The 27,552-nt window shown below is 35.1% G+C and overlaps 1 protein-coding gene across 3 annotated transcripts; it reads left to right on the top strand.

Annotated features, from left to right (window-relative positions):
- The first annotated feature begins 221 nt into the window (after positions 1-221).
- Positions 222-22,722, top strand: LOC149798628 (transient receptor potential cation channel subfamily A member 1-like). 3 transcript variants are annotated; one of them, XM_089957458.1, is made up of 5 exons: positions 222-327; positions 5,213-5,397; positions 12,370-12,744; positions 13,198-13,507; positions 21,292-22,722. In XM_089957458.1, exons 2-5 carry the CDS (start codon positions 5,224-5,226, stop codon positions 21,735-21,737), a joined length of 1,305 nt encoding a protein of 434 aa, XP_089813584.1. In that variant the 5' UTR covers positions 222-327; positions 5,213-5,223; the 3' UTR covers positions 21,738-22,722. The 3 variants fall into 3 exon arrangements, with proteins under 3 accessions (XP_089813584.1, XP_089813583.1, XP_089813585.1); XM_089957457.1 differs by having other exon boundaries at positions 229-347; XM_089957459.1 differs by lacking the exon at positions 222-327 and adding an exon at positions 9,790-9,961 and having other exon boundaries at positions 5,258-5,397.
- The last annotated feature ends 4,830 nt before the right edge of the window (positions 22,723-27,552 follow it).

The raw sequence follows: 27,552 nt of genomic DNA, 5'->3' as shown, positions 1-27,552 counted from the left end.
TTTTCTTCTTTTTTATTCTTCTTTTTGTTTTTGTTTGTTTCAAAGATGCTATGTATTCAAGACAAAGAACATTCTACACGCATTGGATTACAACACAGATGAAACGAAAAACAATCCGAAATCAATTAAAAAACCTATAAATCATCGGAAGAGATTATACTCGCTTAGTGAAGTCTTTTGGGGGTAAGGGACATAACTCATTGGAACATCATCTCGCCAGAGGTCGCACACAAATCTCAGCATCAGCAACTACAAACAAAAGCAGAATAGGAAACTTTCGAAACTCGAAGAAAGTGTGCGAGCATTCATGTCCGTGCTGCATTTGCCGTAATATCCTTTTCATAGTGGTATTTGTTTTCTCTTCTTGTTTAGGATGTTGTGCATGAACTGTTGTGGCAAAGAACATAGTAATGTAGCAAATAGAAAAAGGTAAACACATCCGTGATGCTTGAGTTGTTAAGTACACCTACGCAAATATTGGGTATTGAGTACAGGTATACAGTGTTTACATGTTTGTTGGCGGGGGAGGGTGTCTGGATCGCACCAAGTTTATTATGTACAGGGTACGATCTAGAAGAAAAATGTAAACACTAAGATAGGTGAAAACACGTATTTTTGAATAGGATACTTATCGTCGATTCGTATAGCTGCTTGTTTTTAATTTATAACAAATGGAAGAAAAAAAATCAGACAGTATTAATCCATAAGTCTGTTTACGTAAGCAGTATCGTTGTGTTCCACGTTGCTTTTGCTTTTATTTATTTTGTTTCATTTACCTTACCCCACTCCCTCCAAGTTGTAGGAATTGACTGAATATTTGAAGTCTATGATGTTGTTTTTTATGTACTGTTGTCATGTTATGTGTCATTTTTTATATGTACTTGTTGTTTTTTATGTATTGTTGTCATCTGTCATTTTTATGTGTACTTGTTGTTTTTTATATTTGAAAACAGTTGTTTTACAATCTACAAGGTATCTAATAAAAAAAGCCATAATATCGATGCGTTGCTATTGATTTCAACTTATTTTTGTAATTAAGAGATTGTTAGTGACCATAAATTGAGAACTAGATTAACATTTTGCTGGCATACTAGTTTAATGAGTGGATATTTAAGACCAGGCATAATCAACTATAGAGTGGATATCTAAGACTGGGCATAAAAGTTTATAGAGTGAATATCTAAGACTGGGCATAAAAGTTTATAGAGTGGATATCTAAGACCAGGTACATTAATTTGTAGTCTGGATATCTAAGACCAGGCATAATAGTTTATAGAGTGAATGTCTAAAACCAGGCATAATAGTTTATAGAGTGGATATCTAAGACCAGGTACATTAATTTGTAGAGTGGATATCAAAGACCAGGCACAGTAGCTGATAGAGTGGATATCTAAGACCAGGTACATTAATTTGTAGTCTGGATATCTAAGACCAGGCATAATAGTTTATAGAGTGGATATCTAAGACCAGGTACATTAATTTGTAGAGTGGATATCAAAGACCAGGCACAGTAGTTGATAGAGTGGATATCAAAGACCAGACACACTTGTTTATAGAGTGGATATCTAAGACCAGGCATAATAGTTTATAGAGTGGATAACAAGACCATGCATAATAGTTTATAGAGTGGATATCTAAGACTTGGCATAATAGATTATAGAGTGGATAACAAGACCAAGCATAATAGTTTACAGAGTGGATAACAAGACCATGCATAATAGTTTATAGAGTGGATATCTAAGACTTGGCATAATAGATTATAGAGTGGATAACAAAGACCAGACACAGTAGTTATAGTGTGGATATCTATTATCTAAGACCATGCATACTAGATTATGGAGTGGATATCTAAGACCAGGTATAATAATTCATAAAGAGATTTCTAAGACCAGGTATAGTAGATTATAGAGTGGATATCTAAGACCATGTATAACAGATTATAGAGTGGATATCTAAGACCTATGAGAAATAGCATGATTCAATAATCACATTCAGTATATTTATTTTTTTAGAGATAGAAAATGAAAGTGATGAATGGTTTGAAAGATATTCTTCAGTAATTTTTTCAAGCTTGATGAATAAAAAGAGGGATATCTATTTTGACTGGACAACTGTTATTTCTTGTTCAGCATTCATGATCCTTCTAATATATAACCTGAAATGTTCCTCTCACATTTTATCATCGCATCCTCATACGATGCAGAAGACAAATCAGATGCTATGTTGTGTTGTTCCAATTATTGATTATAATCGATCATCAGTTAAGCAAAACAAAAAGATGATTGTGAAACTCCAGAAATGATTGTGTGTAAAGGGAGACTACATCCTTTAAGTTGCATGCAAAACACAAAGGTTGGTAACTCCTATGTAGATGGTAAGCTAAATAGGGCTTCCAATCCACTAAAGTTGATCTGAATTATTTATTTCTTTCACAACTTACAAATTTAAAACCATACCATATTCCGTAGCTACAGATTTTAATAATTAGGAACATGTAGTCATGATTACATGATTAAGCTGTTAAATTGTTGAGTTAATAAATTTAAACACATTTTGATGAGTTCTTTCAGTTTATATGTTAAATCCTTTGCAGTATTTGTAAATAATCACAAAAAAGAAAACCATGCCCTTCTATACTTTAAATTATAGACACATCACATATGAATGAAACGATTTTGGGGGATTGCAGTGGTAATTCAGTTACATAAGACTAATCAGCCATAAAAAGTTGCTTTCATTTAACAAAGTTTTAGAACAAAAATAATAATACAATATTAAAAATGTAATATTTTTATTGGGCTAAAATATACATGTCATTAAAAGAGATTACTCCTGTACATTTATTAAAATGTTTAACTCTTAAGCAAAGATATTAATGTATAACAAACAAAAAATAAAATTTGCCCTTAGTAAGCAATTATAATTGATTATTAGTGGAACCGATTATCAGTTATGAAATTCGACCGATTCCCATCATTAGCTATGACTACATGATAGTGATATTTACTCCCACTGGTGCTGCTTTATTCAATTTTTGTTAAAGGTTTAATTTTTCTCTCCTCTCTTGGCCCAAACTTTGATGAAAAGAATTTGGCACTTAATTGTGATTTCTTGCAATAATTATTTTAATCACACTGATTTACAAGACACTGGAATTGTATAAACGTACCTCCTAATATTGATCCTTTGATTAAATTTTTTTCCTTCAAAAACGTAATGTTGCCTAAAGGTCTTTCTTTCAATAAAAATAAACCATTTTTCATTTTATTTCACAAATTGTTCCCAGCAGAGAGACACCAATAATATTTCACTCAATGGTTGCAATAGCATGTTTTCTTTCATACTCTTGCACCAAGTTCACACAAAATTACATTCTTCATAAACTTTAGAATATTGATGCCTGCCAACCCTAGCAAGAGTCCCATGAACAGACAGGAAAGAATTAAATAATTGTTCAGATATTGTCCCAGATTTGTTTGTCATACTTTTCCATTACATTTAAAGTAAATTTACAAGGAAATCAATAAGATGTTGGATCCATATGCTGTTCAAAGTCACTATTCAGTAATGTGAGTTTTATGCAAGAAATTCTGAGATTATTCACTAGATGTTCCTTCATATTTGAAAACAGTAGCATGAAATCTAAAATGTTCATGCCAGAAACGGAAACCATCTTAAATCGTGGGATCATAAAAGAAACAACACAAAAATAAGAGGTGTCACAATATCCTTACCTGTTTCATGTTTATTAAAGAAAATTGAAAAATATTTCATTATCAGTCTCTCCAACCATTGGCCTTCTGTACCAGGAATTTTGTTATCAGCCTTCCCTGCCATAGGCCGTCTGTACTGGTAATTTCATTATCAGCCTTCCCTGTCACAGGCCCTCTGTACTGGTAATTTCATTATCAGCTTTTCCTGTTTTAGGCGTTCTGTACCAGGAATTTAATTATCAGCCTTCCATGCCATAGGCCTTCTGTACTAGAAATTTCATTATCAACCTTCCTTCCCATATGCCTTCTATACTGGTAATTTCATTATCAGCCTTCTCTGTCACAGGCCTTCTGTACTGGTAATTTCATTATCAGCCTTCCCTGCCATAGGCCCTCTGTACTGGTAATTTTATTATCAGCTTTTCCTATTTTAGGCGTTCTGTACCAGGAATTTCATTATCAGCCTTCCATGCCATAGGCCTTCTGTACTAGGAATTTCATTATTAGCCTTCCTTCCCATAGGCCTTCTATACTGGTAATTTCATTATCAGCCTTCCCTGCCATAGGCCCTCTGTACTGGTAAGTTTATTATCAGCTTTTCCTATTTTAGGTGTTCTGTACCAGGAATTTCATTATCAGCCTTCCATGCCATAGGCCTTTTGCACTAGGAATTTCATTATCAGCCTTTCTTCCCATAGGCCTTCGATACTGGTAATTTCATTATCAGCCTTCCCTGCTATAGGCGTCTGTACTGGTAATTTCATTATCAGCCTTCCCTGCCATAGGCCCTCTGTACTAGGAATTTCATTATCAGCCTTCCTTCCCATAGACCTTCTATACTGGTAATTTCATTATCAGCCTTCCTTGGCATAGGCCTTCTCTATTGCTTGAGTAACCATCCCCCTTATGATTTGATTTTGGACACTTGAGTTTTTTAATTTTTCCTGCTTCCCTGCATTCTACTTTGAAAATAAATACAGTCAGTGCTTTTGCATAACATTTCATCTTTTTACATTTTCTATCCATGAAAATTGACAATATACTATTGATTTATGCACAAGCTAGTCAGACTGAATAAAACATTAAACTCACCCATTGTCATGAACCATCTTATGATTTTGTGGCAAGAGCACAGGCTATTTAGGAAGACGGCTTGGAGTGCCCTTGATTCAGTCTAGAATGAACAATAATAATTGCATACAGTATCTTTAGTTATTGGGTCATTGTATGCATCCGATGAGTGATATACATACACCTTTCTTTTGCCAAAGATGAAAATTATAGATCAGTTGTGCACTCACACAGCCTAAGTTGAACAATATCTCCAATTTATTCAATCTCTTCAAAGTGAAGAAATGAATTAATTGCATATTTAAGTGCTTGTAATATATGCATCGTTTCCTGTTTTTAACTAAATTCTGTTTTAAAAGCATAATTGATGGTTCCCCAGTAGTTCATTGTCATTGGGCACCATACTAGCTGTTCTTTTTGTATTTCAGGCAAATCAGTCATGGATTTCCAGTATGAGCTCTTTCACGCGGTGTCCAATAATGAGCCAGAGCGATTAAAAGCATTGCTGGAAGCTGGGGCTGATCCAGATCAGTTTTATGAGGACTTGACAAAGATCAGCTCAAAATCGATACTGCACATCTGCTGTGAAAAGGGAAGAGAGGAGTGTGCTAAGGTGAGACATTATGAAGGTAGACAAATTAAGAAATAAGACCTTTAATTTCAAAAGAGCATTGCTGCTATATTTCAATGTTATCATTTAAAGTTCTGCATATCTCTACTGTCATCTGGATAAGGCATTACATTTACTTAAAATTAAGTGAAATGTTAAAATTGTTTGTGTATAGCAGAGGTCCCATTAGTGAAAAAAAATTGAGTACCCAAGCCCCAAGCTTCGGACAGAAATCTAATAACTAGGAGGAAGAGAATCATACTTGTTGAGGAGTAGGACATAACAAAGGGCCAGTTTGTATCAGAATTTGCCATATTTTGTTCATCATAATTAACAGAAATTTAAATTTTTCACAAAGTCAACATTGTTTATATATGATCAATACCAGATTTATATATAAGTTTTTATTTCATGTACAATATTTTCACTTTTTCCTGATCATCATAAATGGTTTCTGACCCAGTTATCTTTATAATCAAATGTTTGTATATGGCTTTCTTTTCTATGCCTTTTTTGGAGGATAGCTAAACATTCTTGACACTGTATAGCTAGGATTGTGCTGATGTGCAGTTAAACCCTATACATACATGTACATTCATGCTGATCTGTTGAGAGCCATGGTAGCTGAGTTGGTTGTTTTTCAGACTCAAAATCCAAGAGCTGCTGGTTTCAGTATCTGCAAAGCCCAATCACAGTTCAGCGTCTTCAGTGTGTGCATGGAAAATGCACGTAGCATCCATTTCCTCATCATGATTTAGCAAATAACATGCTAAAGAGTGTCATTAAAACCAACAACCTGATTTGTTAACCTTTGTTAGTTATGGTAGTTACGCCACTTTTGGTGGCCTAAGTGGTTAGGGCATCTGCCTCAGATGCAGGAGGTTGTGGAATTAAATCTTGGCCGAGTCATACCAAAGACGTATAGAAATGGTACTACAGTGGAACCCCGCTATAACGCGATGATCGGGGTCCATAAAATCGGATCGCGTTAAAAGCGGGGTCGCGTTAATGCGGGGTTTTACAATATTTAACTTTTTTTTCCGAGAACATATACGTGTATACATGTACAATGATCAAAAGTCGGCTTATCATCTGATGAATATTAACTGGAATGCATTAATTAAGATATATTCAAAATAATCGAAGGCTAATATATTTATAGGTTATTACTGTGCATTAAAAACATTTACTAATTTTTATTTGTTTGAACGATAATACAGATTGACCGATAATACCAGACTATCGCTATATCATGAAAAGTGTATCAACACCGTATGCTACCGTGCCGTCGTGGCATGCAGTTCATCCATAATGGATGTAATTTCATTGAAAATCGTACAGATTTAAAATATTCAATAATTTTGTAATAGTCTGAATTCGTCGTGTAAAATATAGGATGAACAAAATATTGAAACCATTTACTTGCCGTCTGATATCGTACGGTCATTGCATGCAGCTATTCCCGGGTCTACATACGGTGTCTGTACAAATTTCATACCGCTAAAATTTTATCATATGCGACAACTGCAAGAATAATTAACAATCAACGCATGATTTCAGCGTGCAAATAACTTTTATTTCAGATTTTGTGAACATCAAAAGAAACATGTGAAAACTGCTAAATTAATACTTCTTTTAAGTTGAGTAATGCCAATGATGTGTCGACGGATGCGTTATTATCTGCTACCATTCCCTTTATCATTTCATGGCGATAATTTTGTTTAAATACGGAAATTATGACTTGGTCAAGTGGCTGGATTTCTGACGTAGTGTTTTTCGGGAGGTACGAAACTTTGATCTTGCCATCACTGCTGACAAGATTTTCCGCTGGGGGGTGGGCAGGGCAATTATCCAGCAGGAGGAGAGCTTTTTCCTCCAGCTTGAGTTTTCGTAAATGAGCCCAAACATCTGGAACGAATGTTTTGTGAAACCAGTCGTCAAATATGGAGCTATTCATCCAAGCATTCTTGCTGTCAGTGTACTGAAATGGAAGTGCCTTCATATTTACATGATGAAAACATCTGGGAGCTTTCGATTTTCCAATCATCAGAGGTCTGACTTTGTGGCTGCCAGACTTGTTAACACAAAATAAGAGAGTCACTCTGTCCTTCCTCTTCTTGAAACCTTCTCGTTTGTGACTGTCAGTCTTGGTTGCAAGGGTGCGATCGGGTAACATTATATAACATTAACCAGTCTCATCGCAGTTGTAAACTTGGTCGGCTGTGTAGCAACCGTCCTCCAGCAACTTTTTAAGCCCAATCGGGTAGGAATTGGCAGCCTCTTTGTCAGCGGAGCGGATTTCCCCAGACACAAGAACTTGGCTGATAGCGTGCCTTTTCTTGAATCTATCTAGCCAGCCATTACTCGCCTTAAATTTGGAATCATCTCCATTCATACGGCGATCAAATTTCTCTGCTTGGGCTTTCAGAATTGGGCCAGAAATTGGAACACCTTCTGAGCGAGCTTGTACAAACCATTGGTACAAAGCTGAATCTAGGACATTGTCATTAGCTAACTTAACCCTTTTACGCTGTAAACCAGTTTCCTCTTCAAGAATGTTGGGTAGACTACGGAGCTTTCCTTCATCTGTTTTCCACCCTCGCAAAGTGGACTCGCTGATTCCTAGATCTCTGGCAAGCTGAGTTTGTTGTTTGCCCTTCTTTAGTTGATCTAGGGCATACAGTTTCTCTTTAGCAGAAAACGACTTGCGTTTTTGAACTTGCTTTTCCATAACAGTAAAATATTTTTTTATATAAGCAAACAACGTACAGAGATAAAGCTGAATAACTAAGTAATGAAGGCCTGCAATGGTTACGAATCACTTTTTATATAAAACAAAATTAAGCTGAACGGATGTACAATTTCATACCCTTTTAATTTACAGATAATAAAGTGGATATTATTTACTTTCAACTGTTTGTTGTTTGATCACACCGCCAAGCACAGCATACATGTTGGCGGCTTTCGTCCTTTGATGTTTATTAAATTGTGCGACTCTTGTATCAACCACAACTTTGTCTGCTGCTTGGCTGTGATTGCAGTTAAATAAGAAGCCCATGTCGGCTATTGTTTGAGCAACGACTGTATACAGAATTCATGGAAGACAATCACAAAGACGATTTACTGGCTTTACTCATGGATCCGTAATAAGTAACACTTCCGATAATGTTTACTTCGGCTTAACAATTCAAAAACCTAATGAAACCAGTTTTCTCTTCTAGAGTAGAATACGGAGCTTCACCACAACCTGTTCAAATTGATAAATTTCAGAAGCCAAGCGTTGTACACACTATTTCTCGTACGTTATATATATCGTATTATTTTAGAATTCATACACCATCACTTCTCCAAAATCACTTAAAGAACCAGGATAAATTGTTAAGTTCCAATCGTTTATTATTAAAAGTCATACGCGAATTCTTCCACCAAATTATAATAAACGTTTTACACACTATTTCTCGTACGTTAAACAAATATTTTCACGGTCCGATAAAAATACACATAAATGAATTTCAAATTTCAGGAACCATGCCACGATCATATTATTTTAAAAGTCACAACTAATCTCATGCCCAAAATGAAGTTAATTTCTTGTTTTGTTTTTTTTTACTTTTCTCCAAATTTTTTTTCTCCATGTGTGAATGAATATACGAAATTTCAGGAGCCATGCTACGACCGCGTTATATCCGAATTCGCATTATGGCGGGGCGCGTTATAGCGGGGTTCCACTGTAGCAGCTGCCTCGCTTGGTGCTCAACATTAAGAGGGTAGTGTTGGGACTGGTCAGCCTTGTGTTAGGATAAGTTGACTGGGTGGGACATGATGCCATATATCTGCGGCATGATGCCCCATTGCTAGACATTACTATAAACTGCCACACTGCAGACATCATAGCGATATGACTCAAATTGTTATGTTAAAAATCCAAATCACACCCACGCACACACACACACACAAACACACACACTATAGTTACAGAATAATATTTCTGTTGCTGCAAATGCAGACAGGTGGTAATGAATTATGTTCAAGATTATAGTGTCTCTTTTTATTATATACCTAAGTTTGAAATATAGAGACTTATTGCTGAAATGATTTTATAGTTTTTTTTATTGTGGTGGTGACATCAAATAATTATTTTGCATGATTGAAACTGATTTTTTTTTCCATTAGCTTAATACATTTTCATAACAATTGGTGCTTCAAAGGTAATTTTTTTTTTTTTAAATTTCAGCAAACTGTTTTATCTGGGTACATTTGTAAAAAACCAATTGGCTGTAATTTGGTCAATTGTAGATATCACTGTTCCTCCCTGTCTGTTGAATAGACCAACAAGTAAGATCTTGTTTTTTTTGTGTTTTTTTTTTGTTTGTTTGTTTTTTACATTTCTGGTAGTGGAGTGAGGCTGCCTTCCATGCATGCATCAGAAATTTACAAAAGGGTCAGTGGACAGTAGAGAAGCAGGTGTTCTGGTCTGATAGAGATTACTACAGAAAATATGAGTGCGCTGAAGGATTTAACTCTGAGTGAAAAGAAGAGGAATTTTACTTATCATCCACACACAAATGTCAGTCTATGTAAATATATTAATTACTAGCAAGTGGCCGATTATCCTACGAAAGATAGATTATGAGATAATGCCTTGTCCGGATGATCTCTGCTACCACAAATGTTACCCCCCACCCCCCAATATCTTACAGTATACAGTGCTCATGCTAGATGCCAGCATAAGCAGATTATGATATAACAATGCACTCAGTGTATCCCCCAGGGGTGTAAAATTGTGGATACAAAAAACCCCTTGGTGTCAAAACTGGGGGTCAAATAAAAAATGTGGGGGTCAAAAAAATACTGACAAATTTTGACAAATTTTCATACGACTCGTACTTTTTCAGCTTGAAATAGGATATTACAACTTGCACAACATACTCTTTCTCTCTCTCTCTTTCTCTAAACATACAAATACACCAACATGCACATTTAACAAACAAATGCATTGTCTGTTTAAAGAATAATTGTATTAGTTCATTTTTCTTTTAAAGTCGTACTTTTAAGTCTCCTCAAGCAATATTATAGCCCAACACATTACATATAAGCCAATACAGAAAGCCAAATAAATCTTTTTAACGAAATGGGAGTTAATTTACCGCCTTTCATAAAATGTGTACTATCATAGGTTACATTGTACTTTGTCCTAGAACACATTTATCCAAATATCCAGGAGGATAATGATTCATCTTCTTTCTAATAAGTTACACTTGAACTTTAAGATCTTTATTTTATTGTAGCAAAAGTTAAAAACAAACAAAATCTGCAATGACCCGCTGACTTTGTAATCCAAATAACGCATTTGTCTCTCCAAGTTTACTGATTTCATTGTTGTGAAATAATGTCTTAGGTTATAATGTGTTCTCCAGATATCTTATGGTGAACGAGGGCAGATTTTTGAAAATTCTAAAATCCTGTCACAAAAAGATTATTCACTTTTGCAGTCTTTGCAATCACGTGATCAGAAATCACACCGGTAATCATAATGAATGTGCCGTATTCCAGTCAAGGGAATTATTTTCTCCATTTTTCATTAAAGTTAGATCCACAGTTACTATTTTGTGTTCTGCTTCTTTCACTTTCTTCACTAATACATTTTAGTGCATGATGTTTTAATCTGGAGATCACTTTCTAGTACAACAAGCCTTGAGGTTCAACATCTAGATGACAGCCTGCTGAGCTCGATGGAACTCGCGAGATTAGGTGGAGCTACTCTGTCATAACATTGCCTATGCTAGTCTGATTCATTGTTTTATATGTTCCCTGCATTGCACTTTGCTATACGAATAGAGGAGCGCAAGGCAGGGAGCACACAAAGCGGGGAACCAGTCAATGCCTATACTCGAAGTATATACGATGCTATCCATCGTCCAATGCATTGGGTATTAAATAAATCCTGATCATATTATGAAAATCCTTTGCGTCAAAAAAACGCACGGCAACAAAATGTGTGCATCAGTTTTCTCCAGCATGTTTCCCTGATGCACAACTGTGCGTAAAGGGAAACACTGGCACTGTTAAGATGGTTTGTCAGTATGGACAAAGAATTTGTTTATTTAACAATAGATAAATTTCAGTGCATTTTGTATCAAGTTTGCAGCTTCCTTTCATGAGGCCTCTGAATTTCTCCACTCCAAACCAATGGATGTATATACAAGTTTAAACAGCTAACAATGTCGCTTAAAAATAATCACCAGATGGTATATTTTGCTGCCAATAAGGATTTTTTTAAAGCAATTAGTGACATTGGCAAAGCCCTGCGCGATCCCTGAATAAACTTTTTACACATTATTTGTCATACTTTTAAGAAGAAAAAACTATTTTTTCATGTACAAGAGAAGTATATATAAAATTTCAGGAGCCACACCATGATCGTCTTGTATTATTCATACGCCATCTCTTCCCAGAAATGAAAATAAACTGTTTTTTCTTCATACTTTTAAGAAAGAATTGTTTTTCATGTACGAGAAAGTTACATGTATATGAAATTTTACAAGCCATGCCATGATCATGTTATATCCAAATTTGTGTTATAACGGAGCATGTTATAGCGGGGTCACGCTGTATCTCAGTATGATCAGTTATGAAAGTGAGGTGAATTTATGAAAAGGGGGTTATCATGTTGTGCCAAAGAGTGTATTTACTCTTCTAAATTTAGATTCTGGAGCAAGTTTAGTATATAATAAAAAGAAAATTTTCTTTTCCTACATTAATACCAGGTATATTTCATTTTGCAGTACCAAAAACTATATATTTTAACTCAATGCTTTGCCACACATTAAAATATCATATTTTTGGTACCATGCCATGAAATATAACCGGTATTAGTGTAGGAACAGAAATTATCCTCTATGTACTGAACTTGTTTATTTTTTGTGTGGACGTTTTCACTTATCCTGACCCTTTTCAGACTTAATGTAATTTTAGGTTCTGTTAGAACACAATGCTAATCCACGCTTCCGGGACCCGTGGGGTCACACACCACTGATGTGTTGCATGATGACACACCACTATGAGATAGGGGAAATTATACTGCAGCAGGAGCCATCAACAGTTGATGATGTTGACAGGTATGGTAAAACAGCACTGCATAAAGCCGTTGAGACGGGTTGTAAGGAATCAGTCCATTTGTTGCTGAGATATGATGCCGACGTTAATTGTAGAACTCAGGATGGGATCACAGCGATGATGTTTCTTTGTGATAACAGGGAGCTCGACAATGCGGCTGATGTTTTGAAAATTCTTCTGGATGCTGGGGCTGAGGTGGATATGAAAGATGGAGCCCATCGCACCGGCTTGCATGTAAGATGGTACTGGCTCTGGTATAGTAACATTTTCACACTTAAAATTTCTAACTACTACGACTACTGTACTTCTTTTATTAATTGCTATTACTACTGCTGCAACTAACACTGCTGTTACTTCTACAACTGCGATACTGTATTTTTACTGAAGTGTGTGCATGCGAATTGTTGTTAATGCAAAGAGGATTATCCAGGCTGTTGTTTTTCAAGATAAAACATTCCAGTAAGATTGAAGAAAAAGCTCTGATAACTAACATTCAACATTAATCTTTTTTGGTTGGTTCAAATCTATCAGGTGTTCGTAAAACATCAGGCAAGTGACATTAATTTAACATATTTGTTTCACCTTGTATTGTGAAACAGATTCTACCAGAATTATTTTCTTTCACCTTGTATTGTGAAACAGATTCTACCAGAATTATTTTCTAAGGTTTGTTTGTTCTATTTTTAGTATGCTGCCATTAGAAAGAATCCTAAAACTGTGGAGTTGTTACTTAAGGCTGGTGCTGATCCCAATATAATGGATAAAACATGGCGCACACCACTAACCAACATCATCTGGGAAAATGTTCGCATTAAGGATGGTCAGAGTGTGATTGATCCAAATGTAATGGCATGTATTGAGTTGCTGACACAGGCAGGCAGTGACCTGAATGTGACTGTTATGGAGTATAGTAACCCCCTGATAGTGTCAGCTTTCCTCAAGGCTTGGATGCTTGTCAGATACTTTCTTGAACATGGAGCTGACCCTAACCCAAAGTGTAAGCATTTTTGTAATTAATCATATAATGTGCATTCAACTTTCAAGAGCAGACAAGAGTTGTGATGGCTTAGTGTATAATATGCATTGAACTTTGAAGGGCATACTGGAGATGTGATGGCTTAGTTTGTAATATGCCTTGAACTTTGAAGGGCATACTGGAGTTGTGATGGCTTAGTGTATAATATGCATTGAACTTTGAAGGGCATACTGGAGTTGTGATGGCTTAGTGTATAATATGCATTGAACTTTGAATGGCATACTGGAGTTGTGATAGCTTAGTGGATAATATGCATTCAGCTTTGAAGGGCATACTGGAGTTGTGATGGCTTAGTGTATAATATGCATTGAACTTTGAAGGTCATACTGGAGATGTGATGGCTTAGTTTGTAATATGCCTTGAACTTTGAAGGGCATACTGGAGTTGTGATGGCTTGGTGTATAATATGCATTGAACTTTGAATGGCATACTGGAGTTGTGATGGCTTGACATAAAATATGCATGGAACTTTGAAGGGCATACTGGAATTGTAATGGCTTAGTGTATAATAATATGCATTGAACTTTGAATGGCACACTGGAATTGTAATGGCTTAGTGTATAATATGCATTGAACTTTGAATGGCATACTGGAGTCGTGATTGCTTAGTTTATAATAATATGCATTCAGCTTTGAAGGTCATACTGGACTTGTGATGGTTTAGTGTATAATATGGATTGAACTTTGAATGGCATACTGGAGTTATGATGGTTTAGTGTATGCAGTGAACTTTAACTGGCATCCTGGAATTGTGATAGCTTAGTGTATAATATGCATTGTACTTTGAATGGCATACTGGAGTCATGATGGCTTAGTGTATAATATGCCTTGACCTTTGAAGGCATACTGGAGTCGTGATGACTTAGTTTATAATAATATGCATTCAGCTTTGAAGGTCATACTGGAGTTGTGATGGTTTAGTGTATAATATGGATTGAACTTTGATGTGCAGACAGGAGTTGTGATGGATTAGTTTATAATATGCATTGAACTTTGAAGGGCATACTGGAGTTGTGATGGTTTAGTGTATAAGATGCATTGAACTTTGAATGGCATACTGGAGTTGTGATGGTTTAGGTGGCACTCTACAGTTTCGTATTTTGCGTAGGGTTAGAATTTTAAAGAAAAAGAATTTTCCTGGGTTTCCTCGCTGGTTATAGTGGCTATTTAAAAATTACCTGGTATATCTTAGGTATAATTCAAAGAATCTTTAATTCCCTTTATTTTGGTGTATGATTGATGCATGTAATATGGGTTATAGAGTATACAGCTTGGCCTTACTTCAGATGTACACCTTTCAAAAAAGTGCTAGCTCCACTTGGTCATTTTTACTTCCTGAACTTCAGATGTAAATTGTATAAAAAAAGAGCCAATAACTTTTTTATATTTGGTAATTCATTCATTGCACGTTCAGAAGCTGGTATGTCTAGTCTGGTGAAACTCATTTTCTCTATTTGAATAGCTGCTATGGATAGTGTACTTTAGACTAATTCAGGCTGAGTTTTTAGTTTTAGTTTTGATGGCATAGTGTATAATATGCATTGAACTTTGAATGGCATACTGGAGTTGTGATGTCTTAGTGTATAATATGCATTGAGCTTTGAAGGTCATACTGGAGTTGTGATGGCTTAGTGTATAATTTGCATTGAGCTTTGAAGGTCATACTGGAGTTGTGATGGCTTAGTGTATAATATGCATTGAACTTTGAATGGCATACTGGAGTTGTGATGTCTTAGTGTATAATATGCATTGAGCTTTGAAGGGCATACTGGAGTTGTGATGTCTTAGTGTATAATATGCATTAAGCTTTGAAGGTCATCCTGAAGTTGTGATGGCTTAGTGTATAATATGCATTGAACTTTGAAGGTCATACTGGAGTTGTGTTAGCTTAGTGTATAATATGCATTGAACTTTGAAGTTCATACTGGAGTTGTGATAGCTTAGTATAATATGCATTGAACTTTGAAGGTCATACTGGAGTTGTGATGGCTTAGTGTATTAAATGCATTGAACTTTGAAGTTCATACTGGAGTTGTGATAGCTTAGTATAATATGCACTGAACTTTGAAGTTCATACTGGAGTTGTGATAGCTTAGTATAATATGCATTAAGCTTTGAAGGTCATACTGAAGTTGTGATGGCTTAGTGTATAATATGCATTGAACTTTGAAGGTCATACTGGAGTTGTGATGGCTTAGTGTATAATATGCATTGAACTTTGAAGGGCATACTGGAGATGTGATGGCTTAGTTTGTAATATGCCTTGAACTTTGAAGGGCATACTGGAGTTGTGATGGCTTAGTGTATAATATGCATTGAACTTTGAAGGGCATACTGGAGTTGTGATGGCTTAGTGTATAATATGCATTGAACTTTGAATGGCATACTGGAGTTGTGATAGCTTAGTGGATAATATGCATTCAGCTTTGAAGGTCATACTGGAGTTGTGATGGCTTAGTGTATAATATGCCTTGAACTTTGAAGGGCATTCTGGAGTTGTGATGGCTTGGTGTATAATATGCATTGAACTTTGAATGGCATACTGGAGTTGTGATGGCTTGACATAAAATATGCATGGAACTTTGAAGGGCATACTGGAATTGTAATGGCTTAGTGTATAATAATATGCATTGAACTTTGAATGGCATACTGGAATTGTAATGGCTTAGTGTATAATATGCATTGAACTTTGAATGGCATACTGGAGTTGTGATTGCTTAGTTTATAATAATATGCATTCAGCTTTGAAGGTCATACTGGACTTGTGATGGTTTAGTGTATAATATGGATTGAACTTTGAATGGCATACTGGAGTTATGATGGTTTAGTGTATGCAGTGAACTTTAACTGGCATCCTGGAATTGTGATAGCTTAGTGTATAATATGCATTGTACTTTGAATGGCATACTGGAGTCATGATGGCTTAGTGTATAATATGACTTGACCTTTGAAGGCATACTGGAGTCGTGATGACTTAGTTTATAATAATATGCATTCAGCTTTGAAGGTCATACTGGAGTTGTGATGGTTTAGTGTATAATATGGATTGAACTTTGATGTGCAGACAGGAGTTGTGGTGGATTAGTTTATAATATGCATTGAACTTTGAAGGGCATACTGGAGTTGTGATGGTTTAGTGTATAAGATGCATTGAACTTTGAATGGCATACTGGAGTTGTGATGGTTTAGGTGGCACTCTACAGTTTCGTATTTTGCGTAGGGTTAGAATTTTAAAGAAAAAGAATTTTCCTGGGTTTCCTCGCTGGTTATAGTGGCTATTTAAAAATTACCTGGTATATCTTAGGTATAATTCAAAGAATCTTTAATTCCCTTTATTTTGGTGTATGATTGATGCATGTAATATGGGTTATAGAGTATACAGCTTGGCCTTACTTCAGATGTACACCTTTCAAAAAAGTGCTAGCTCCACTTGGTCATTTTTACTTCCTGAACTTCAGATGTAAATTGTATAAAAAAAGAGCCAATAACTTTTTTATATTTGGTAATTCATTCATTGCACGTTCAGAAGCTGGTATGTCTAGTCTGGTGAAACTCATTTTCCCTATTTCAATAGCTGCTATGGATAGTGTACTTTAGACTAATTCAGGCTGAGTTTTTAGTTTTAGTTTTGATGGCGTAGTGTATAATATGCATTGAACTTTGAATGGCATACTGGAGTTGTGATGGCTTAGTGTATAATATGCATTGAGCTTTGAAGGTCATACTGGAGTTGTGATGGCTTAGTGTATAATATGCATTGAACTTTGAAGTTCATACTGGAGTTGTGATAGCTTAGTATAATATGCACTGAACTTTGAAGGTCATACTGGAGTTGTGATGGCTTAGTGTATTATATGCATTCATCTTTTAAAAGACATACAGAAGTTATGATGGTTTAGTAGTTAGCATGCTGGACCCCTACCAGACCCCTAATCATTTGGTTGTGGGTTCACTTCCTGCCCTTATCAGCCAGATTGACTGCTGTGATATATCTTTGTTATCTTCATTGCAGCTGGCACCATATGACTTCATTGAGCTGAAATGCTTAATCAGTGAACAGCATTAGACAAAGATGTGCATAATGTATCTGCAGGTCATAGGTTACACTGATTTGGATGCACATTATGCATTGCTATATATAGATTTAGTGTATGATGCAAAGTTTGATTTTACATTTATCTTGAAAACCTTCTGTAAAGAATAATTTTCAAGGTACATTACAAGTATCCTTTATGGGTAAATGTATTTCATGTGTGTAAGTCTATTAAAAATTAGTGCTTTTTCATTACCATTTTGGTATTATTTTTTTAAAACAATTAGCTCATTATTCATCATTTTTAAATAGAAATTGTTGTTTCAGGAAATACTTTAGACTGCTGTTTTCATGTTTGCTTTATAACCCTTATTCTTTAGTACTTTCTTGAGATTTAGTAAGATAAATAAATTAAATTCTTTGATTTGCTGGAACCATAAATCCATTACTAGGGGAAGCCATTACATGGGGAAGCCATTACTTGGGGGAGTGCATCACTTCCTCTTTACTCTGTGCTACAGCAGTACACTCCTTTACTTACCTATTGCAGTACTGTATGAAATAATTTAAGCCCAGGTTTCAGAGTTAAGGGTGAATTAGTGCTTGTATTAACAATAGTTGACATGTTTGCTTGGTAGAGACTGGGGGAAAAGTTCCTACACTGTATGCCTAGTTGTGCACTTAATAACTCACGAGACCCCAGTGGTGACTGCAAGGGGTGTCTATTTTTAGTTACAATTGCCTTGCTAAATAAACCATACCCTGTGGCTGAGTCTGTTTAATGGGGGTACAGTGCCACAGGTTTATGTCGTATTTTATCCGTGTCCTCTGTTTGTCATTATGCATATTTGCATTTCATATGCAGTGTATTCATACTTGTAAGTGTGTATGTTTGGATGAATTGTTGTATTTATTGACAGCTGGATGGAAGATGGATGTATGAACACAAAAACCCCAGCTTTTATTGCATTCATCATCATAATATCGTTGTATTACATTTTCATCAATCAATAATTCGTAGAAAGTTTAGAACTTCTGAAAAGTTTTTAATTCACATAAATGTTAAATATACTAGCATAATCGACCACTTTATATTTTATTTATCTTCTCACATTTTCTTCTTTCCACTTTTCCATTAGGCTTTGGTAAAGACAAAGTTGTTCATTTTCAGCGCATCCACAGATGTTTGCATAGCATGTTCAAGTTCTTGTCATTAAAATTTGTGGAGTACCTAGTTATAATTCTCTTTTAAATAGAAAATTCATATTCACAATGAACAGTTGATGCAGGATATATCACACAGCACATGAGGTTTATGTACTCATCATGGTCATTATGCCATGTATTTTGTCCATCTGAATTGAAAAAAAGACCACAGTAGAAACCATACATTGTAATTAATTTTAACTGATAGGAGTACCTTAATTATATTATAATAGTTACAGAATCAACTAACTCTTAAACAAGCAAATTAATTTTGTGTATTTTCTAAAAAGTCAAAAACATTTCGAAACTAGATTGAAACAACCCCTAAAAATGTAAATGAGAGGACATGCACTAGTATTCAGTATTTTTATACAGCAAGCCATAATAGTCACTGATGTTATGGACGAGTAAAGTCAACTTTGAAAGGTTAATTTAAACTCTGACAGCGTGAATCTTTTGGACGTTGTCAGATCTTGGTAAAGTTTTTGAAAACTAAGAAAAACATTATACATTTATTGCTTTTTCTAATGGAGCAGATAAATTGTCTCTAGCTGCAATTACAATAATCTACCGGTAGGTACATCTATCAGTCAGAATTAAGTTATACAGTGCATATATTCTGCTGTGTTTAATTGATGTAAAGTCATCTGGGCAATATACATTGTGTAATGATTAACAAGGACACATAAACCTTAAGTAAGATGACCATATTTGGAAGTGTGACCATATTTTTCCTGTTGATGTTGCTTGTACATTCCATTAATGAGCACTGTTTCATTAGTCAATCAGCTATGACCTCTGGGACCATACATTTGGTGATGCATACATTTTAACCTGCTATGGGAGATACCTTAACATGAAGGACATTTTCTACAAAGGACAACATTTCAGAAGTTTCAGACTTAATCCAGGTTCATAAGACACTTGAAAGTGTGAGTTTCATCTTGAGATTTTGTTTTTAACCAATCATTAACAATGTTATATTTCAAGGGTTGTTTGTGATTGGCTGATAGGGAAAACTTGGGGTAGAACTTGGGCTCAGAGTTTGATAACATTCAACCTTGACCTTTGAGTGGCCTCTGTAGATCTCATATGCAGATTGTAAGCTTTGTTCATTCAGGCATTCTTAAATTTGAGTGGCTTATATAGACTTCAGTGTATGCAGATTGTAAGATATGTCCATTCTTAAGACTGTCTCTTTGTCAACCCTACCTGGATGTAGGCCACCCTCACAAACTCTGGGGAGGAAATGGATGAGAACATGTTCATTGATTTTGATATTCACATATATATTCCACTGGCAGTTGAAGTCTGTTCTTTTATATTTAAAGATAACCCTTCAATGCTGCCAGTATTATAAACTGTACAAAAGCTAGGCCTTTGTTTCCTGGTTTGATACGTAAATGAAGAATGTTTTTGACATTGATTCATTCATACATTTTTATTTACTTATTCATCTACAATCCATACATTATTTATTTTTTGAGTCATTCATTCATTCATTCATTCATTCATTCATTCATTCATTCATTCATTCAGACTCTATCATCTTAAACTAAGTAACATCAAAGAGTGAAAACCAAAAAGTTGTGTAAAATTCAACAAATAATTTATTTCCCTTAAATACTAAGTGAAAATTTGTGTGTGTGTGTGTGTGATTTGGATTTTTAACAAAGCTTTAAAAAAAAATCAGTCATATCACTATGATGTCTGCAGGTGTGGCAGTTTATAGTTTTATCTAGTACTGGGGTATCATGCCATAGACATGAAGTATCATGTCCCACCCAGTCACATTATCTTGACACCAGACCGACCAGTCCTAACATCAACCTTGTAATGCTGAGCTGCAAGTGAGACAGCTGCTAGTACCATTTTTAGAAGTCTTTGGTATGACTTGGCTGTGATTCGAACCTGCACCCTCCCACATCCAATGTGAAGGCTCTAAGCACTTAGACCAAAATGAAAATTTAGAAAGAACTTACAGTATTGTGAATTAAATCAGAAATAGTCCTAATAGTTCCATCTCAAGTCCAATTCTATAGAGTTCCAAATGAATTCCAGTGGTGTTCTGAATAATTTCCAAAAATGAATGTGCTGGTAATCTTGATTGTGTTAACATGCCTCCATTAATAATGGTCTGAAATATTTAATCTGTAATCATAGAAAAATATTAGCTATGTTTTATGATGTTTACTAAAGAAATGCCACTAGTCAGGTAGGCCCTTTAATTGATTACTGACCTAGGTCAGTCGCATAACATATAATTATAAAGGAAAGGCAACATAGTACAAATTAATTATAGCTAACACATTCATTCCTTCATTTGTTCATTCATTTGTCCATCCATCCATCCATTCGTTTGTTTGTTCATTCATTCATTCATTCATTCATTCGTTCATTCATTCATTCAAGTACACATTTTACTATTGCCACTACAACTGCTGCTGCTATTATATTATCATTATTATTTTTATTATTTTTATTATTATTATTATTATTATTATAGTCCATTCATTGGTGACCCCACTTCTGATTAGTGCCAACAAGCAAGACACAGAAACAGCAAAGATTCTCTTGGACTGGGGTGCCAACATTTATTGCAAAGGCCGAATTAATCGAGGAGCAGAGGATATGTTTCGCGATCCAGTTGAATTGGCCATAGAGAGTGGCTGTATTGAGTTTGTTATGCTTCTTGTAGAGTGTGGATATTTTCCAAATAGAATTGAATACCTCAGGGAAGATATAGCTTCTGGAATACCACTGACTCTTCTCAACGAACCAGAAATTTTAGCATGGTTGAAGGTGAATGCCAGAAATCCTCCATCACTTTTCCGATCTGCAATCTTCCAGATCAGAAAAATTTTAAGGAAGGAGATTTGTAGAAAGGCAGAGAACCTGCCATTGCCAAGGAAACTGATTGATGCAGTACAGTTAAAAGACTGGCTTGGATAAATGATCTCTTCAAAAATGTTGGGCATTAAAACTTTTACTCATAATTATTTGTGACTAATGCAAGATTTGATTATAGCAGTTGATATACAGGTATGCTCAACAGTAGAACCGTTGTATTAAGAATGTTTATGCACATTACAGTCAAATTTGCTATAAATGTCACATGCATTTAATCACCAGCCTTCGCCCACCACTTTCCCAGAATCTTCAAGTAACATAGACATCTTTAAACCAACCACCTGTATGTGTAGATGGCATTATGGCTTCTCAGTTTTTTATTACAGGTTTGATACTACCTTTTATAAGTTTTTGCAAATGTTTTACAAAAGTTTAAAAGTAATTGTGATTTAAAAAGAGTTGGGTGGATTTTTCAGTTGCTTGAGAATTAAAATAATGTGTATGTTTGTAATTGTTTATTGGAGCTTAACGGCACCTCAGTACAAAAATGGCTGTATGGTACCAAGTAAAAGTAAAGCTTTCAAAATTTACAAATGAACGGCACAAAAGCTTTAGGTAGATAAACCCTTTCAGATAAATGTCAATAGGAAGCACATGTTAAAGCTCACTTGATTAAATTTTGTTTTGATAAAACATCCAAAAATATACTATTAGGAAAATAACTGCACCTTTGGAAGATGGTGATTCTTTCTTATTTCTTATGGTTTTGATTGCAGTTAAATCAGATTGATAATTTAAGTGTATTTGTGTGCAGATGACATACATGTTGTATTTGCTCTAGTGATGAAGCAGATGTTCTACATAAGTGTATTTCCTCCTTCAGCCTGTAATTGTATACCATTGTAACGCTATACTATATTTACTGTGATATCTATCAGAGAAAAAAAAATTAAAGCAGATTTGGTGATATTTTTACGTATCATTTTAACATGCTTTCTCTTGAATATTTATGTGCAATACTTTAAATAAATGTTGTCCTATATCATAACTTTATGAAATGTGCAATAAAATGTTTTAAGATTTCAAACTTTTTACTTACAATTTGTTTGCAATGCTTATTACCCTACTGAGTTTTTTTGCTACCCTTGACTGAAAAATTTAAAAAGTGTTTAAATTACAAAACATATTTAAAAATGTTAATACTTACATGAGTTCATTTATAAGCAGAAACAAAATTTTAAAATTTCAAATTGATATTTTTTCTTTATTATTATATTCTTATATGCATCTAACATGATCATATGCTTGCTGTGGATAAATTGATGTGTAGCAAGTACAACTACATGCTTACTGTGGATAAATGTATGTGTAGCAATACAACTACATGCTAACTGTGGATAAATTGATGTGTAGCAAGTACAACTACATGCTTACTGTGGATAAATTGATGTGTAGCAAGTACAACTACATGCTTACTGTGGATAAATTGATGTGTGTCAAGTACAACTATATGCTTACTGTGGATAAATTGATGTGTAGCAAGTACAACTACATGCTTACTGTGGATAAATTGATGTGTAGCAAGTACAACTACATGCTTACTGTGGATAAATTGATGTGTGTCAAGTACAACTACGTGCTTACTGTGGATAAATTGTTGTGTAGCAAGTACAGCTACATGCTTACTGTGGATAAATTGTTGTGTGGCAAGTACAACTATATGCTTACTGTGGGTAAATTGATGTGTAGCAAGTACAACCATATGCTTACTGTGGATAAATTGTTGTGTAGCAAGTACAACTACATGCTTACTGTGGATAAATTGATGTGTGGAAAGTACAACTGAATGCTTACTGTGGATAAATTGATGTGTGGCAAGTACAACCATATGCTTACTGTGGATAAATTGATGTGTAGCAAGTACAACTAAATGCTTACTGTGGATAAATTGATGTGTGGCAAGTACAACTATATGCTTACTGTAAATAAATTGATGTGTGGAAAGTACAACTAAATGCTTACTGTGGATAAATTGATGTGTGGCAAGTACAACTATATGCTTACTGTGGATAAATTGATGTGTAGCAAGTACAACTACATGCTTATTGTGGATAAATTGATGTGTAGCAAGTACAACTATATGCTTACTGTGGGTAAATTGATGTGTAGCAAGTACAACCATATGCTTACTGTGGATAAATTCTTGTGTAGCAAGTACAACTACATGCTTACTGTGGATAAATTGATGTGTGGCAAGTACAACCATATGCTTACTGTGGATAAATTGATGTGTGGCAACTACATGCTTACTGTGAATAAATTGATGTGTGGAAAGTACAACTAAATGCTTACTGTAGATAAATTGATGTGTGGCAAGTACAACTAAATGCTTACTGTGGATAAATTGATGTGTGGCAAGTACAACCATATGCTTACTGTGGATAAATTGTTGTGTAGCAAGTACAACTAAATGTTTACTGTGGATAAATTGATGTGTGGCAAGTACACCTATATGCTTACTGTAAATAAATTGATGTGTGGAAAGTACAACTATATGCTTACTGTGGATAAATTGATGTGTGGCAAGTACAACCATATGGTTACTGTGGATAAATTGTTGTGTAGCAAGTACAACTATATGCTTACTGTGGATAAATTGATGTGTGGCAAGTACAAGATCGAAAATGTTTTTGCAAAGAAATCACAGCACTACAGAATTTTTCTCTTCCAGATGATATTATGCAAGTATGTGACCATTTCAGAACGCCAAACAATCAGTACTCTCAGTGCTTTGATAATGGCCATTTAATAGTTTTACTGGTTGTAGGATTCAAATAGAAGCTTGAAGCTGTATTACTTGATAATTAGTCACATGGCTCTTATATCTCAGACATGTCTAGAGAGTTGGGCAAAAAATGTACATTAAGGTTCGGCCTAAAAACTAAATTTACCAAAATGTTTGAGAACTTGGCTCCATTCCTCAAACATTTTTACAGTTACAATCATAAAACCTGATGCACACTTCACTGTCAGCAAAATGTAGGTCAAAGTGACATAGTCTTAACACACCAGTAAGTATGTTAAAGTTTTGGATTAAGGTTCATCTCTTATATACATGTACTGTGGTTTATGCATTCATGAAACATTACAAGTGATTTCCTTTTGTCGTCTAATGTTTTTGTTGCCTACCATTCTATTTTTCTTGCCTTGGTCCAGGCTCTGATAACCTTGTTAGGTTTTGGAATTGTGAATAAAGCAGGCAGTGGAATTTTCTTTGCAATACATTTTTGTATAGGCCCAACCTAACTTGTTCATTTTATTAATTCTTCTTTCTTGTCTTTCCTTTGTTTGTGGTCAGATACCATTTTCTACCTGTCGGTTTAAAAACAGTAGTAGATTGCTAAAGAGATTGTGAAAGATTAATAACTTAGACCAATATATCTTGGAGCTGCTGCTTTTTAATTTTATGATTTAGAATGTAATCTGAATGTTAAAATAGTTAAAGTGATTTTTTTCCCCAAAAAATGGTTGTCTTTAAGGGGTCAGACATTACAGATGAATTTTCCAAAGTAATTATTAGACATGCTATTACATTTTTCATGCATCCTCAAATACTATTATGGAGTTTGCGTTATAATTCAGCGTCATTCTAGTAGCAGAATAAATTGAACTATTTCTTTTCTTGTTGGTGGATGCAGTATCTGTCAATCAGGACACATGGAAACAATGGAATCGATAGGAGTGCAAGATATTGTGTGTTATTTGGCAACCATGATATTGTAGGTGAATATTATTTTCATTAACTGAATCCAAATTAATAAATGCTAACAGGCAGACTTATTTAAAAGGTACTTCTGGAACAAATTACCCATTTAAAAGTGGATTTAACTGTTAACTTACAGTACTAAGAAAAGTGTATGTACATTAGCTAAATTTGCATATGAAGGATTTAAATAAGGGACTAAACTTGTACTACATGTACATGCCAGGACTACATGTATATGCCAGGACCCTACAGACATTAAGTAACAGGTCACATTCTACCATATACATGGCTTTTTTTTAAAGTTTTCTGTGTGTGATTTGGATTTATAAGGTAGCTTTACTAAATTTTCAGTCTGCAGCGTGGCAGTTTATAGTGATGCCTAGCACTGGGACATCACGCTGCACAGATGTAGCATCATGTCCCACCAGTCATATTATCCTGAAACCAGGCTGACCAGTACTAAGACTGACCTCTTAATGTTCTTAGTACCATTGTTATAAGTTTTTGGTATGACTTGGCCCGGGTTTGAACCTGCAACCTCCTGCATCCAATGCGAACACTCTAACCCCTTAGGAATCATCCAATTAGTATGTACGCATGGAGGGAGAGGTGGGCTAACCCAAATGCATATGCTTGCGTATGGGAGGGGTCTACTGATAATGTATGTATGCATAGGAAACGGGGGTGGGGGGCCTTGATAATTATTTGTCTAATACGTAACCTGTTCGACTGTGTTTGAATTTTAGCGGACACTAGACAAGCTTTTTAAAGTTATGCAACTTATTTATTTGATGCTGCCAGACATTCAACATTAGTGGACTATCTGTTTTATTAAACACATTAGTATTATTAATCCTTGATTGTTTCTGTGTAGATTAAATATAGGCCATTCTATAGAATTAGGGGGGTTGGGTGCGTCAAGCATACGTACACAGGTGGGGGGAGTGTAAAAAAAAGTATGCATATGTACAGGGAAGGGTGAGGGGTCAAGCTTGGCCAGATTTTTGCGTATGTACTAAATGGATATCTCCTTATACAACTGGAGCTGTCCTTTTAAAGGTGAGTTTACATGTAATAAAGTGCTACTAGTTGTAATGAGTAAAAATTTGTTTTTGTTACTTATCATTTTTGGCTTATTTGGCATTTTATGAAAATACCATGCTAAATCAGATTCAAATGGGTTATTTTTTGGAATTACCACATAAGCCTGTTTACAGGAAGAATTGTATGCGAATTTAAAGTAACCTTCCCTCTGTTCAGATATAGTAATATCTTTTTATTTTGTGGTTATTTTTACTGATGGACATTTTCTAAAACACAATAATCTATTAAATGATGAACTTACTGTATATACATGCGTATAAGTTTTGTCCAACTGCAAACAAGTGATACCCTGATCTGCTGTCACATAATGTACTTCACACAAACTGCATAAATCCAGGTCCAGTGCAATATGCGATGGCGGATCTGGTTATATACAGTTTGACCTGACTTGTACATGAGTTTATATGGTAAGTATTTGGATGGATGTTGATGTGTATCACAGTGTTATACAAATTATGGCATTGCCACCCAGTTTTCATGTTTTGTATTTCTACATTATATCCAGTAAAATGTCAATACCATTTTTACTTTCCGCTGCCAGTATTTGATATCATAAATGCACGTGACCATCAGCGTATTAAGCTGTGTCCATGGATATGCTGATGACTGAGGGAATATCTAGGTTCCATGCGGGATATCTAAGATAAACAACATCAACTTGAAATGAACTAGGGAAACTTGGCTGAAGGGATGACGGTGCAGCCTTGTATGCATGCCACTAAGTTCTATTGAATCAGTGGCTGTATTTAAATATCATGTCTAACATCAACAACAACAGTATATAGCAAGAACATATGACTAGATGGAGTAAAATGCATCTAATTTCCCTTTGTCATTCGTGCCACAATGGACAGTCTCAAATGCCATTAATAGACAGTCTCAGATTTCCCTACATCATTCTTGCTATGGACAGTCTCAAATTTCTCTTCATCATTCTTGCTATAATGGATTGTCTCGAATTTTAATTCGTCATTCGGGGGGCCCCGAATGGCCGAGTGGTCTAAAGTGCTCACCGTTCCGGATCACTGCCATCTCACCTCTGTCTGC

Source organism: Sinohyriopsis cumingii, chromosome 5, assembly GCF_028554795.1.
Source record: "Sinohyriopsis cumingii isolate HCF-2022 chromosome 5, ASM2855479v2, whole genome shotgun sequence".
NCBI classification, from domain to species: domain Eukaryota; kingdom Metazoa; phylum Mollusca; class Bivalvia; order Unionida; family Unionidae; genus Sinohyriopsis; species Sinohyriopsis cumingii.
The sequence above is the reverse complement of the archived record's forward strand: the minus strand, read 5'-3'. Positions and strand labels throughout refer to the sequence as shown.